The 15,624-nt window shown below is 40.2% G+C and overlaps 2 protein-coding genes and 1 long non-coding RNA gene across 11 annotated transcripts in view; 1 reads left to right on the forward strand and 2 right to left on the reverse strand.

Annotated features, from left to right (window-relative positions):
- LOC119034966 (uncharacterized) overlaps positions 1-6,259 on the reverse strand; it is a 153,298-nt gene extending 147,039 nt beyond the window's left edge. For 4 of the 6 annotated variants that reach the window (XR_008390279.1, XR_008390282.1, XR_005079681.2 and 1 more), the window contains exon 1: positions 6,122-6,259. This is a non-coding gene — a long non-coding RNA (uncharacterized LOC119034966). Of the gene's footprint in view, positions 1-4,645; positions 4,720-6,121 lie in introns of those variants that run through there. The other 2 variants (XR_005079682.2, XR_008390280.1) reach the window with 2 other exon arrangements.
- SCOC (short coiled-coil protein) overlaps positions 1-11,789 on the forward strand; it is a 30,659-nt gene extending 18,870 nt beyond the window's left edge. The window contains exons 1-4 of one of the 4 annotated variants that reach the window (XM_037126178.2): positions 6,424-6,592; positions 8,059-8,130; positions 8,455-8,538; positions 10,010-11,787. In XM_037126178.2, the coding sequence (XP_036982073.2) occupies positions 6,424-6,592; positions 8,059-8,130; positions 8,455-8,538; positions 10,010-10,152 (468 nt within the window). In that variant the 3' untranslated portion in view covers positions 10,153-11,787. Of the gene's footprint in view, positions 1-6,423; positions 6,593-8,058; positions 8,131-8,454; positions 8,539-10,009 lie in introns of those variants that run through there. The other 3 variants (XM_037126179.2, XM_037126182.2, XM_037126181.2) reach the window with 3 other exon arrangements.
- A 1,885-nt stretch (positions 11,790-13,674) lies between these two features.
- Positions 13,675-15,624, reverse strand: part of CLGN (calmegin) — a 30,336-nt gene continuing 28,386 nt past the window's right edge. Inside the window, exon 15 of the mRNA XM_037126176.2 lies at positions 13,675-14,458. Coding sequence (XP_036982071.2) covers positions 14,378-14,458 — 81 coding nt within the window. The 3' untranslated portion in view covers positions 13,675-14,377. The remainder of the gene's footprint in view (positions 14,459-15,624) is intronic.

The following is a 15,624-nucleotide window of genomic DNA, read 5'->3' on the forward strand; positions in this document are numbered from 1 at the left end:
GTCTTACCAACTGAATGGGAGCCGATATTGGCAAACAACAGCTCTGGCCAGGGGCTAAAATCCAAAATATATAAAGAATTCATACAACTCAACACCAAAAAATCCAATTAAAAATGGGCAAAGCATCTCAACAGACACCTCTCCCAAGATGACCTACAAATGGCCCACAGATATGTGAAAAGATGTTAAACTTCACTAGCTATTAAGGACATGCAAGTAAAAACTACAATGGGATACCACCTCACCCCTATTAGAATGGCTATTACCAAAAACCCCCCCCCCCCCCCCAAAAAAAAAAAAAAAAAACACCCCCCCTTCCTCCTCTTTTTTTTTGTAATAGAAAATTTTTTTTAAAAAAAAATATTAAAAAAAAAACAAGACGTGGAGACAACCAAAGTGTCCTTCCATAGAGGACTGGATAAAGTAGACGTGGTCCACATTCTTAGCCTTCATTCAAGTCCTTTACTAAATGGTGTAGAGACTGTGCTAGTCTATAGATTATCCTTTCATTTTCTCAATGGTTTTTTTCAAAGAGCAGAAATTTTTAATTTTTATAAAGTTTACTGAGTCATTCATTTCTGTTATAGTTATTGTTTGTTGGGAAACCTTTGCTAAATTTTGCCAACACTAAGGGGACAAAGATTTTCTTCTCTGTCTTCTTCTAGAAAATTTATAGTTTTAGCTTTTATGTTCAATCTATGATCCATTTTGAATGAAGATTTTGGTGTAAGCTATAAGATTTGTATATGCTATCAGGCTGAGGTTCATTGTTCCCCCATTTCATTATCCAGTTGTCCCAACACCATTTGTTGAAAAAAAAAATCTATCCTTTCTCATGGAATTACCTAGTATCATAGTGAAAATCAATCATATGTGTGGGTTCATCCCTAGATTCTATTGTTTCATTTATCAGTGTGTCTATCTTTATACCAAATACTCCACTTATTTTATTGTGATTGCTTTATAATAAGACTTGAAATAAGGTACTACAAGTGTTCTAAGTTGTGTGGTTTCTTTTACAAAATTGTTTTGGCTATTTCAGACGTTGTTTTTCATACAATTTTTGGAATCATTTTTAGACCATATTCACTGAGAGGAGTGCGACTCCTGGGGCCAGAACTGCGCGACTGCCCAGGCTGCTCGTCTTCGAGCAACTGCTGTGTTGCATTGTGTCCTGACAATTTAAGGGTTTGTGCATCTGTGTTCAATTTTCTCCCTTTCAATTTTTGTATTAGGTAATGCTGTTCATATAAAATGAGTTGAAAAGTGTTTTTTCCTATTTCATTTTCTGGAAGAGTCTGGGTTTAAGAACTGATTTAATTTCTCAAAATATTGGGAAGAATTTACCAGTGAATTCATTGGGATCTGGAGTATTCTTTGTGGGAAGGTTACCCTAGTAATGACATAGATACAGAGCTATTCATACCATCTATTCTTGTGGGGGTAAACTTCTGTATTTTTTTCTTTCAAAGGATTTGTCCATCTAATTTGTAAATCTAAATTATCAAATTCATCTAAGTTATCAAATTTATTGCCTTAAAGTTGTTCATAACATCCCCTTATTTGCCTTTTAATGTCTGTGGGGTCTATAGTGATGTCACTTTTTCACTCTTGCTATCTGCAATTTTTGGTGTTTCCTCTCATTTAAAAAAAAAGTCTACTCAGAGCTTTTCATTGTATTGTTCCTTTAAAAAAACCATTTTTTTTTTGTTTCATTGATTTTTTAAATAGTTTTTTAATGATTGGTTTTTGCTCTGTTGAGGTATAGCCTATTTGAAATCACTGAAAGCTTCCCAGGTGATTCTAATGTACGGCCATGACTGGGACTTGGGTTCTGTCTCCCTACCGATAGTTTGCACACCGTACCTACTTACAAACTGCAATGGCACGAGGAACTCGCCAACCACAGTTCTCCTTACACACAGTCAGCTCTATCTGGTTTTGCTTCCATGCCATTTCATAGCACTATCAGGATTTTGTAACTTCTGAACGAACTGACCTTTTTATCTTGTTTTAATATGAATTTCCATGATTGTTCATAAAGGTGTAAACATGAACAGAAACTTTCAGGCCATTCAGTTTAAACTTCTTTCAGTTGCCTATTTCTGTTATTGAGTAATTTTTTTTTATCTGAAATTGTCAGAATTCTTAATATTCTCAGAGCTTTATTATAGTGTCCCAGCCTGTGGTTTGTTTTTAACTTGATTAAAAATGTCTTCTCTTCGGGTTTTAAAACTTTTAACTCTTCTGTTTGTAAAATCATCAAAATTTAAAATATTTTCCTTAATGAATGGCGCTGTTTTGGCTAGTTTAGCAATTTTTTGCCTATGATGTTGTCATAAACACATCTGTTTTTTAAAAGTTTAGTTTTGTTTTTCACCTTTTATGTTTAGTTCATTTGGAATTTAGTTTTATTTGTGTGTGAGATGTGGATCTAATTTCATATTTTTATGTGAATAGCCAATTTAACCAAACCAGCAAAAAATTTTCCTTTCCAAAGCCAAGTTAACATGACCTGGTGGGATAGCGCAATGGTTAGCGTCACACCCCCCAGGATGCATTTTCCATCCTGGGACAGGGCACATACAAGAGTCAACCAATGAAGGCACAAATAAGTGGAATAACAAATAGATGTTTCTCTTTCTCTCACCCCCTTCCTCTCTCTCTCATTAAAAAAAAAATAAGTACAGACTTCCGCCAAGATGGAGGCATAGGTGGAGATGCCTTGCTTTCTCACACACCCAAGTTTAGAGTCAACTAAATAATAGCAACAGAAAACACAGCCAGAACACAGAAAATTGAACTTTTCGAAAGTCTGATAACAACAAATTCTTCAGCCTGACCGGTAACAGGGGTGAAACAAGCAGCTGGTGGAGCAGGGTTGCACAGGAAAGCTCGGTCGGACGGACTCAGGCACGTGGAACCCAGGTGCAGGGTTGCAAGGGGCGGACCTGGTGAGTGACCCAGCGAGCGACTGCGGGGAACCAGCGAGGGAACAAGGCCGAGATTTGACTGTGGTCGCGCATTCATGCGCAGATGGACCAGCAAGGGAGTGGGCGGTGAGACAGGACTGAGCAGGTCCCAGCGGCCAGTGGCAGCAGAGGGCTCCGCCACTTCCCTGCTCTGACCCCGCCTCCACATACAGCGTCATAACCCAGCGACTCTGAGTGGCCCCGCCCTGGTGCACCACCTGAGGCTCTGCTCCTCACCTAGCGGTGCAAAACAGCAGAGGGGGTCACCATTTCCCCGCTCTGACCACGCTCCCACATACAGCATCACAAACCAGTGACCTGGGAGTCCAAGGCTCCGCTCCTCATACTTAACGGGCATGAACAGACCAAAAATGGCTCAAGAAGAGCTCAAAGCCCCAGAGCCTATAAATCTAAGCGATGAAGAAGTAGCAAAACTCGCAGATGCACAGTTTAAAACACTGGTGATCAGGATGCTCACAGATCTGGTTGATTATAGCCACAAATTAGAGAAACATATGAAGGTGAAACTAATTGAAATGAATGGAATTGCACAGGAAACCAATAGCGATCAAAAGGAGACTGGGACTCAAATCAATGGAGTGGACTAGAAGAAAGCAAATAATGGCCAAACAGAAAAGAGTCAAGAAGCAAGAATTCAAAGAAATGAGGAGAGTCTTAGGAACCTCCAGGACATCTTTAAATGCTCCAACATCCGAATTATAGGGGTACCAGAAGGGGGGAAAGGAACAGCCACCAGTGGAAAACTTATTTGAACAAATAATAAAGGAGAATTTCCTCAATCTTGCAAAGGAAATAGACTGCCAGGAAATCCAGGAAGCTCAGAGAGTCCCAAAGAAGTTGGACCCAAGAAGGAACACACCAAGGCACATCATCATTACATTAGCCAAGATTAAAATGAAGGAGAGAATCCTAGAAGCAGCAAGAGATAAGGGGACAGTCACCTACAAAGGACTTCCCATCAGACTGTCAGCAGATTTCTCAAAAGAGACCTTACAGGCAAGAAGGGGCTAGAAGGAAGTATTCCAAGTCATGAAAACCAAAGACCTACAACAAAGATTGCTCTATCCAGCAAAGCTTTCATTTAGAATGGAAGGACAGATAAAGTGCTTCTCAGATAAGATCAAATTCAAGGAGTTCATCATCACCAAGCCCTTATTATATGAAATGTTAAAGGGACTTATCTAAGAAAAAGAAGTTAAAAAAACATGAACAGTGAAAGGACAGCAAACTCCCAGTTATTAACAACCACACCTAAAACAAAAGCAAACTAAAAGGACAGCTAGATCAGGAGTGGAAACATAGAAATGAAGATCACGTGGAGGGTTAGCAACAGGGGAGTGGGAAGAGGAGAAGGTACAGAAAATAAGTAGCGTAGATGGTAGATAGAAAATAGATGGGGGGGAAAGAATAGTATGGGAAATACAGAATCTAAAGAACTTGAGACACATGGTCATAAACTAAAGGGGGGGTAATAGTGGGGACGGGGGGTAGGGTGGAGGGGAATGAAGGGGAGGAAGTAGAACAACTGTAATGGCATAATGAATAAAAATAAAATAAAATAAAATAAGTAAAAAATTTTAAAGCCAATTCACAAAGTTATTGTAGCATTTACACTCCCAACAGGAATGAATAGGTTTTTCCCACAACCTTACCGACACGTCTTCCTTATCAGACACTTTCATTGTACAACTTACAGGCACAGGCACTCTCTTCATTTTCTTTTTGCCTCTTCTTGTGTCAATACCACATTTTTAAAAGTTGCTTTTAAAATTACTACCACCTGGACCCAGTCATTGTACTCCTGGATGTGTACCCAAGAAGTGAAGGCAGGTTCTCAGACAGACATTTGCACACACCGTGTTCACAGCAGCAGTCACAACAGTTCAAAGGTGGAAGCAGCCCCAGTGTGTACTGACATGAATGGGCAAACAAAACACGTACACACAGTGGAATGTTAACCAGGCTTAAAAAGGAAGGGAATTCCGACACATGCTGCAGCATGGATGAAACTTGAGAATATAATGCTGAGTCACAAGAAAACTCTGATTCCACTTACATGAGGTACCTAAAATAGGCATATGGAGAGGGAGAGAGAGAGAGAGAGAGTAGTGGTCTCCAGGTGCTGGGGGAGAGCTAAATGGAGCGTTGTTGAATGGGTATGGAGTTTCAGTTTTGCAAAATAAAGAGAACTCTGGGGATTGGTTGAAGAACCATGTGAATACACTCAGTGCTACTGAAATGTACACTTCAATATACATTTTCAATATAACCCTTAACAGGATTAAGGCCATACATCAGCAAAGTGTACTAGAAGTAAAAAACCAACCAACAGACAGACATAAGTCTCACCCCTCCGACTCAGGAGAATGTTAACTACCTTGTACTCAACAAATATTGAAAACAAAGAGGGTCCACTTTATCTAAAGGGCTAGCTACCGTATTTTGCTGTGTATAACGTGCATCCACATTTTGGCCCAAACTTTCAGGAAAAAATCTTTTGTTTTAATTTTTTAATTCAGATATTTATTAATTTATATTTAAAAAGAAAAATATCATGTTCCAGGATATTATTTTGCATATGGGTATCTTTATTGCTTTCTAAAGAAACATTTTAACATAGGCATAATAAAAGAATTAAAAACATTTACACAGATACGGAATTAGTATTACCCGTGTATAATGTGCATCCTTATTTTTCCCCTCACAAATTTGGACAAAAAGTGTGCATTATAGACAGCAAAATATGGTATTTATGAACAGTATCCAGCCAGATAACATTACAGCCCAAAGCCTGGCACAAAGCATTTGATACTATGTGTACGACCTTGAGCAAGACATTCGCTCCTAAGCTTAGGTTTCTTTCTGTGGGTGGTTCTGAGTTTCAACATGGAATATGGTGAGAGAAAGTGCTGTATGCCAAAGTACTATTAAGGTATTTTCTCAACTCTGTAATATAAGTAAATGGTCAGGGCACTACGTATTTGGAGAGAAACAACCAACTAGAGGTACACTTAGGAGGTTTCCGACTTGGGAAATAAAAAAAATATTAAAAAGTCTGCTGTTAGAGTTGAGGAACCACGGAATTGCATTGGCTTCATCTGTTATATCCACAAATGCCCCTTTCTTACATTTCAATGATTTCTCATTTGCCCAGCGTTTCTTGTTACCAACCTCCTTCCTGACAGCTGTCAGAATGTTCCATGTTGGATTTCTGAGCCCAATTTTCAGGCTCCCGCTGAGACAGAACAGACGCTACGCTAGAACGGGCTTTCTCACCCTTAACTTCTCTTCTGTGCTGTTATTGGCTGTTGTTCTTCCAGGACCCGCCCACAACTACCTCAATCCTGATTGGATGCCAATGTCCTTTTGTTATGGCAAAGAGGTGGATCCCTGAGCTTGGAGAGAGGACGATTGGGTCGCTGGGCAGCTAATGCGCACGCGTACCTTCTTGAGTGGGCATTGGCGGGACGTGGAGGGACTCCGGGCTCTGCGCACGCTCTGTGGGCGGAAAGGGTGGAGCTGCCGATGTCAATTGCTCCAAGAGTCCGGGCTTGAGGCATCCTCCAGATACCTGCCCCTCCCGGCTCCTCAAACGGCAGGTGAGGGCAGCCTTGGGCAGCAGAGGGCCTGGCCCCAGGTCACTGGAGTTGCGGCCTCTGTACTGCGGAAGGCTCAAGGGTCGGGGCCCGCTGGATGCAGCCCGGAGCCCCGGGGGTCCAGGAGGAGCGGCCTCGGGCCTGGGCGTCGAGGAGACGGCTGAGTCCTGGGCAGAACCCATGCGCAGCCTCTTTTTTTTTAATCTTCTCTTTACTAGGCCCAGAGCTTCGTTGGGGGTGGGGGTGGGGTGCTGTTCGGGACTTGGATGTCCTGCCGCTCCTCCCCGCCTCTCCCAAGTTGAAGACCGCTGTCCAGCACGCCGGCTCTGAAATGCGACTGCGGGAAGGGCGGTTGGGTGCGAGGGGACCTGGCCCCTCTGGTCTTGGCTGTGGTTGCTCTGCCAAGCCCAGGAGGTGGGGGAGAAGAGGCCGAGGCCAGGATGGGGGGCGGGGGCAAGTGAGAGGTACAGTGAGGGCTGGCCACATCTTTTTAGGCGCTGAAAGCAGCTCCCGGGTTGGTTTCTTCGTTTTCTTTGAAGGGTCCTGCTGAACAAGTTTTGGGGAGTTATTATTGGAACCGAGAAAGGGGATACATTCCGGAAGGGCAGGGCTTTTGTTGCGCCAAGTATCCATTCTGATACTATGACGTAACAATGTTAAGAACATGCTAGGCTGTGGTCCCCACACTGTATCCGTACCTGAGGATCCACAGTTATCTCTGTGTGTTTAGGGCGTGACCTCATGAAGCTCAATAGAGAGCCGTTTTCTGGGGATCTGGCTCCGCATTCGGATCCCCGTTTGGCCAAACATTCCCGCAATTTGTGGATTTATATAATCAGAACAAGTTAGAATTTGAGCGGATCGGAACGAACAACCATGCTGACAGTTGATGCAGCTTGAAGGGAATGAAATTTCTTTTCAGTTGCTTAGTGGAAATACCAAAGGAGTTTGATATCAAGAGTTGCAAAATGGCGAAATTAGATCAGGGCTAAAGTTTCTTCCATTGCATAATGAAGAAAGGGAGTTTATAGACAGACTTAGACCTAGGTTCGAATTGATATAGATGTTGGCTCTGAAATTAAAGCAAAATACATAGATAGACTTTCTGAGACAGTAAATCTCACACATTCTTGCCAAATGTAAATTGCAGTGTTCTGTTGGTTTGATGAGTAATATATGTGAGGCATTTGGTACATGGATGCACAATGACAGTTTTTTCGTAACTACTAGCATTTATCATTATCTTTTAAAAATAATTTTATGTGATATTTAATTATGTATGTTTTGATAACCAAAAAACTCAGTGTCTTCTCTCATTTACTTCTCTGTATCACCATTTGTCGGTATCCTTTGCTTACCCATTGGGTGTTTATTCTTAGAAACAGTAAAGCATATGAGAGGGTCCTTACTGGGTCACAGTTTTCTTTTGAAAAGCTTATATTTCTGTGTTTGTCTTTTTCTTATTGCAGACCAGTCATCAAGGATTTTGTACCCAAGGCCCCGAAGTTTGTTACCCAAGATGATGAATGCTGACATGGATGGTACGTTCTGGTTTTGTGGAGGCTTTTGCTTTATTGAGCAGTGGAAAGAAGAGAATAATATTAGAGATTTGGTTTTGGCTAATTTACTTATTTATATCCCGTCTAGTTCTGGAAAGGATTTAAGTGAGTTTTAGTTCCTTACTGTGAGATGCTGGGAAAACACTGTACTTGGTGTTCTTATCTGCAGTGTGGGGATAGAACTTTATACTTCACAGGCTCTTGTATAAGTCAACTTAGAGCATAAAACAGTTCACAGATCTATAAATGCTACACTACACAAATGGTACCTAATGTTAATAGTAAATCTGCACCTTTTTATTACAGCAGTTGATGCTGAAAATCAGGTGGAACTGGAGGAAAAAACACGACTTATTAATCAAGTGTTGGAACTCCAACACACACTTGAAGGTTAGCTTGCATTTTGTAGTTTTCTTGAATAACATCAATTAATTGACATTGTAAGCCTTTGTGATTCTACATTTTTTTAGTGTGCACGGTTTTAAAAATTATAAATTTCAAATCCATTTCAACATTCCCCCCCTCCCGCCTGTTGCTTTGGCTGGTGGTTTTAAGGAACAGATACTGTTCAATAAGAAAGTCAAACAGTGTTCTTAAGCTTCCATCTTTATGGCCTAACCTGATGCTGTTTAGTACATGAGAGCCCCTCCATTATTGTACTCCTAAGTCTGCTTGTACTAACAGCCCTGTGTTAGCCTCAGAGAATAAAAGCGAATTGATCTGAGTCTTTTCACTTTATAGACGTAGTGCATAAATTCATGCAAACATCTCTTGGTTTTTAATGAAAGTAAGAGGTTGTGGGGTTTTGGGGGTGGTTTCTTGATACCAGATTGAGCAGATCATGTCCCTCCAGTGGCGCCCTGGTTCACAGTTAATGTCACAGTTAATAAAAGCCACCCTGGAAGGCTGTTACTTCCCTTTTACCTTTCAGTGCCAGGTCACACACATGGCCTCACACATTCTACCTCAGACACTTTGCCCAGCTCCCCGCCCCCCACTGTGTTCTTTCAATAAGCTTCTACTGAGGGTTTTAGTTGCTGTTCCCTTCTGCTGGAATCTGTTCCCCCTAGTTATTTGCGTATCTGTAGGCTCATTCCCTAACTCTCTGTTGCTGGTCAAACCACCTTGTCAAAATAGCTGTCCCTGACCATTCCTATAAAAGGCCAACTTCTCTTTTCCTTCCTATGACCCTTACTCTCCTTGCTTTCTCCCGACCCCCACGTGGAGCCCCCCCAGTGCACACATGCCCACACGCCCGGTAGAACGCAAGCTCCGTGAGGGCAGGGGCCTTCTTTTCCAGTGCTGTTGCCTCTAGAGCAGTGCCTGGCTCCAGAGGGCACCCAGTACTCCGCTGTTACATGAATGAATGGAGAGGATGTTTTATTTATCAACAAGAACTGCATCTTTTGAATTCCTTGCTAATGTAAAACTATAAAATGTTCAATTGCTTGGAAGAAACTGACTTTCTATACCCAGTATATGAATTCAGTTGGATTCGGCTACCACATTTTCTTAAACATTTCTAATGAAGATGTTACAGTTTTACATTGGTAAGATGTGAACTCAAATTCACATTAAAAAACAAAGTCCGTAATTTTTTAAATGACCATTTTAAGAATTTAGTCATCAACATAAATGCTATTTACAAAGAATGACATTTAGTCTACTGTGAAATCTCATTTCCAGAATTTTAGCTATTGATTTGCACTGTTTACCTTGTTTACCATAACTTCTTAAAGTGAATTGAATTTAAAAATCAAAAATTTAAGAATTTTCTCTCTTAAGAATAAATGTTAAGCATTTTACACTGGAATCACTGCCATCATTTTATTGATAATGGGCTTTTTTATTTTTAATATAGATCTCTCTGCGAGAGTAGATGCAGTTAAGGAAGAAAATCTGAAGCTAAAATCAGAAAACCAAGTTCTTGGACAATATATAGAAAACCTCATGTCAGCTTCTAGTGTTTTTCAAACAACTGACACAAAAAGCAAAAGAAAGTAAGGGACCGACAGCCCTTCTGTCTTACGAAATTGCTGCTGCTCTTTTTTTCTTTAAAACTTGGATAGATCCCAGAAGTTATAGTACTTTTGTTTGTGGCTTCATTGAATATTTATAAAGATAATGTCAGATATAGGCAAAATTAAGAGCATAAGAGAGGACTTCCATGAGTTTGTGTATTATGTTAGTTTATGAAAACGTGAAAATGTAGACTTTGTAATTAGAAATGCATATATTTATGATAAGGTTTTATGGAATTTGCTTTGCTCTGTAGGTTTAGCACCGTGTTTTATTATAGGCAGAGTAGGACATATAAGAAAATAACCACGTGTTGTGAAAAAGTGACCAAAATCATGTACTGAATGCACAGCTTTTTGTACCCTGTCTACCATCTTGTGCCTCTTCTGCATTTGCTTCTTCCTTCCCATTTCCCTTCCCCTGGAGGAAAAAGTTGGTTTCACATTTGTAAAAGTAATTTTAGTAGTTAATCATTTATGAGAGTAACCTGCACCCTACTGTTAAAACTCAAACAAAAGGCAGGGCTTACTGTTCGTTATTCGGCCATGGGCCCACACAATGGCCTTTCAGTCAGTGACAGACTGAGGACTTGACCGGCAGTGCACTTACTGTGTGGCCTGGCGTGGGAGGTGGCCACACCTCCCAGCTCGGTCTAAGTGCGCTCTGTGACGTCTGCTCATGATGACTTTCTCAAGGATGCTTTTCTCAGACTGCATCCCGTCATTTAGCAGTGCGTGACTGTGTTTAGTGCTGGGGTTGAGACAGGACTGCTGGGTTCTCTTTTCTCACCTGAAAACAGAGGCTGTAAAAAAGATTTTTTTCCTCGAAGTTGAATTGTCAAATTGGGAAAATAGTTGAAAACTTCCCTTTTACACAAAATAATTTGGTATCTGAAAAGATGAGCTCTGCTTGTGCACATGTTTGAAACAGAGTATTTTGAGGAAAAACAGAAATAGGATGGAAAAAGTACTTGGTAAACAGCAGTAACCAACTCTGGATGTTTCTACTCCAGAACTGTGCTATCTCCGGCACGGATGGGTCCTTTAGGGGAAATGTGTACGAAAGTGGGTTAAGTTGGCCTGACCTGGTAATAAACCATGTCTAGAGCATTTGGTCTCTGGATATTTATAATATCCAGCAGATCAATTTTTGCAGAGTCCTTTGACTGTATTAGTATCAGAATCATGACTAAAATGGGAGAGTTTTTCATGTTATACTAGTTAATAATGTTCTCAGTCTCACTACTGCTCCCGGAGTTTTCTGTAAGCGCAACTACTTGGTTTACAGAGTCACATTCTTTAACAGTTTTTTAAAATTAGTTTGTAGATTCCATTTGCTAAGGAAACTAATATCAGAAGTAATGTTAAAATGTTAAATATTCAATAGGAGAGAGATTCGGTAACATAGCTTATAGTTACTAGGTTTGGGCTACTTTTAATCATGTAATAATATTTGTATTGATGTACAATTTGATGAATGACTTTAGCTGTATGAATATATAATCATACTGCAAAATATTTTGCATCCCTTTTGTGCCGTAATTTACAAATGTTAAAAACTGTGTTGCAGTTTTGCTTTGCTGTTTAATAAAAAGCTGTTTCAGAAATGGTCTTGTGTTTTGGTGTCACTGGGTGGCAGTGTGGGGTCTCTAGGGTTGTTCAAAGCCTGTTCTTCCTTAAGTTCCAGTTACTGGGTATTTAGGGGAATAATAATTTTACTAAGACAAGTGTCACAAGATTATTATACATTAATTTTTAAAACAAGGAATTCAAAGAAAGATCCAAGATTTCCAGGGGAAAAGTATTGTATTTTTTAGGTTAGGCTAATCTCCCTTAACAAGGTATGTGATAGATAAATAGTGTAAATAATATAAACATTTTTCTCCTAACTAATGGTTCTGAGGTAAGTGTTATAAGCTAGCAGAAACTTGAAGATGTTCTGGCATTTTAACCGTAATTTCCAAGTCACACTAATTATCACTGTTTTTTAAAAAATAATTTAAAATTTATTTTTAGAGAAGGAGAGAAACATCAGTACATGGTTGCCTCTGCAGTGCCCCCAGTCAGGGACCTGGCCCCCAACCCAGGTATTTGCCCTGACTGGGAATTGAACCAACAACCCACTGGTTTGCAGGCCAGCCCTCAATCCACTGAGGCATACCAGCCAGGGCTAATTATCACCATTCTAATTTGCAGGAAAAGTGCATGAGGTGTACATGCAAAGTTTTCAAAAAAGGCTCTAATTCCAATCATGTGTCTTTCTAGAGAAATAATCCGTGGAAGCCAGGCTGTCTTTAAAAAAAAATCAAGAAAAATGAAGCTAGTTTAGCCTGGCCAAGTTAAAAAAGTCTCCTAAAAGGCCAACTAAAATAAAAGCAAATTTTTTTTCTCCTTTGTTAGAGAAAAGGACAAAATGTAAGTCATTTTAAAGGCAGGTTAGGGTGGTAAAAGGAAAAAGCCATCTCATTACTAGGAAGACTACATCCGCTGCACGACTCAAGTACAGGAAGCAGCAGTGAGCTGGCAGAACCAGGTGCTCGGATGTTACCACTGCAAACTCTTGGAGTTTGACCAATGTTAACGTCAAAATGAATCGGCAACCAAGAAAGTAAAAAAAAGCTTTAGGGGAAAAATGTCCACATAGAGGATACCTGTCAGACAAGGTTTCCATAGTAAGAGATTTATCTCCCGATACAGTTTACTTCCAGAAACATTCTCACCTAGAATCATTCAGTATGACTAGTTCATGTGGACATTCCAAATACAAAGCAAGAAAGGGGATCCTTGCAAGATGTGTTGAATCAGTATTAAATAAATACAGTGTGTGGTTAACTATGTATTAAGATCACCACCACCAATTTATGAAAGTTCAGAATACAGCAATAAAATAAAAACTTCATTTTCAGTTCACTCTCTGAAGTAAGAATATGACTGGCTTCCTTTAGTAGAAGGAGAATCTAGAGACTCATTTTCCTTACAAATATGCTCTAAATGTACTAACTTCCCTGTATGGGAAATTAGTTGGTACGTACCCCAAAACGGGGTGTGTGTGTCCATGAAGAAATCCAACATGGTACCCAGTGAGTGTGACGTTCTCTGGATAGTGTGAGAGTGGTTCTCTGGTCTCAAAAAGATTTACCGCACCTTCCAAAGGACCTAACCTGTTACCCAAACATAAGAACTTAAAACATTTTAGGTGGATTAAACCAGCTCCATTTACCATCATGCTGTGACTTTTGTTAACTCCTGTAGTTTACAAAGAGGAGCAACAGATTACTGATAGTTGCTGGTGTCTACCTTTGAGGCAGCTTTGAAGCTAGACAAGAGAATTGACTTAAAGTAGATTTAAATTTGCCAGGAAAAAGACAAAAATACAAACCATGATATCTATTAGCCATTACAATTTCTTAATGATCAGAAAAATGATGTCGAGCCTCCCATAATAACTTACCTATTAAAAAGGAAATGAAGAAGAAAATATTTAAATTATATTCTCAAGAGTAACGTACATATCAACGATAAGTAGGGTAAAAGTTTCTGGCATAAAATAAAAGCTTGAAAACCTTGTTTTGATGAACCATTTTCCTTGTATTCAAATTAAAATATGCTGCATGGTTAACCAGGGATTCTGTGAATGACACTCAGACATTTCTGTTTTGTTAACTTGTCTGCCAACAAAACACCCCCTTTAGAGGAATTACAATTTCAGGGACCGTAACTGTAATTGGACACCAACTAGGTAAATGTGGTCACATACAGCACCTTGTTGATAGAACAACCACACAGAAACTTTATTGCACTTAGCTCTGTACGAGAGAACACACTTGTTTTTATTGTGGAACCACCAGTTATACTGCAGAATAGCCATTTAAGAGGAAATCTCAGTAACTGGTTTTTCCAATACCAGGGAAGCTGCTGCATATTATTTCCCTCTGTACAAACCAAAACTTTCTCTGAACTATTAAAACTGGTAACTTCTAATGATATTAATCTCATAAATCTCATATGTAACGTGCCACTTTTTTTTTTTTATTCTAAATTTGAAGACCAGGTAACTCCAAAGGTTTTTTTCCCCAGAAAAGACTGCAGGGATGTCTGAAAGAATAACAGACCAGACGTGGAAACAGGATGTGCGGGTGGATTCAGGCTCGGCTCTGGCACCTGCTCTGAGAAGTGCCAAGTCCCTGCAGCAGTGAGACACTGGAAGGCGGTCACTCCCTCCGCGCCCTCCGTCTGCGCACGGCCTTCACTGGCCCGTCTCCGGACCCGGTGCCCTCGTCTGCTTCCTTCATCTAGAAAAAAAGAATTAGGGAAACATTTATGTTCACAGAGTATGTAAATAGTAGTAAAAAATGTATTCCCTATTCTCTAAAATACACGTTCTAACAAATGCTGTGTCCTATATGTTCCTTTACTCTGTGCATTGACTTCATGTGCATATAAACTGATGCTTTACTGGTGTGATTACTTCTTTAGAAGTCTGCTTATCAAATATGTATCTGACAAGGAATACTGCTAACAACTCATAATTAATCTCAATGTCGTGATTAAAGTTTCTATGATATTTTCATTGTGGGATATTCAGCACTAACTAGTCATCACATTATTCCTTTAAGCAATGAGTTACTGAAGTGGTTTTACAGAGGCTTTTTCGGAGTTTCTGGCACACGGTAATTTGAGAGAACTTAGGAGACAGGGAGGGAAACATCACATTTATGGTTTGGGTTTTCCTTTCTCTTAATTCTTATTTGTCTAGAATAAGCATTTACACATAAATTAAACGTGCGTAACAGTATAAAATAATGAAGTTACATTATTACACAAAAGAGTTACAATCGTTTCTCAAGGTTACAGTATACAAAACTGGCCTGTTTTAGCTAACACAGGTATACAAGGAAACTAAAAGCCTGGAAGATGGAACTGAGACACTTTTAAAGGTACACAAAGTGTTCCGTGAGGCAAAATGTGACTAGAACACATATCCGAGTGAGTAACTGCAAGCATTATTACTTAGAGAACGACAGCTGAAATGACGACTGTTTAAGACTCTGTTCCGGAAGACACGACCTTCACCCAGCCCCCTCTGCGCATGGCCGTTCCTAGGACACAAAGCTCCCCCAAGCCCCTCTTCACCCTCACAAGGCAGTCGCGATCACTAACCAGGTACATGTTCTGAATGAGTTTAGAAAACAAACAATAACCAAAAAACCCACATTTACTTGGGAGATTTCTTCACATGGACAAAATAGAAAGTGTATTTCACCCTGTACAACAGGCCAGGCCAAGCACACCGTTAGCCTCACCAACCCGCGGTAATGAGAGTGTGGACCGCAGGAGTGCAGGAGCGGGACAGGTCCCACAGCTCTTCCAGGGGGCGGGGGGGAGGACAGGCTTTCCGTGGACGCTGAATCGAACAAGAAGGCTCTGGTTCTCGATGATACCCTGGATGTTTCTGATC

Source organism: Artibeus jamaicensis, unplaced genomic scaffold (assembly GCF_021234435.1).
Source record: "Artibeus jamaicensis isolate MK-2021 breed Jamaican fruit bat unplaced genomic scaffold, CSHL_Jam_final scaffold_537, whole genome shotgun sequence".
Lineage (NCBI taxonomy): Eukaryota > Metazoa > Chordata > Mammalia > Chiroptera > Phyllostomidae > Artibeus > Artibeus jamaicensis.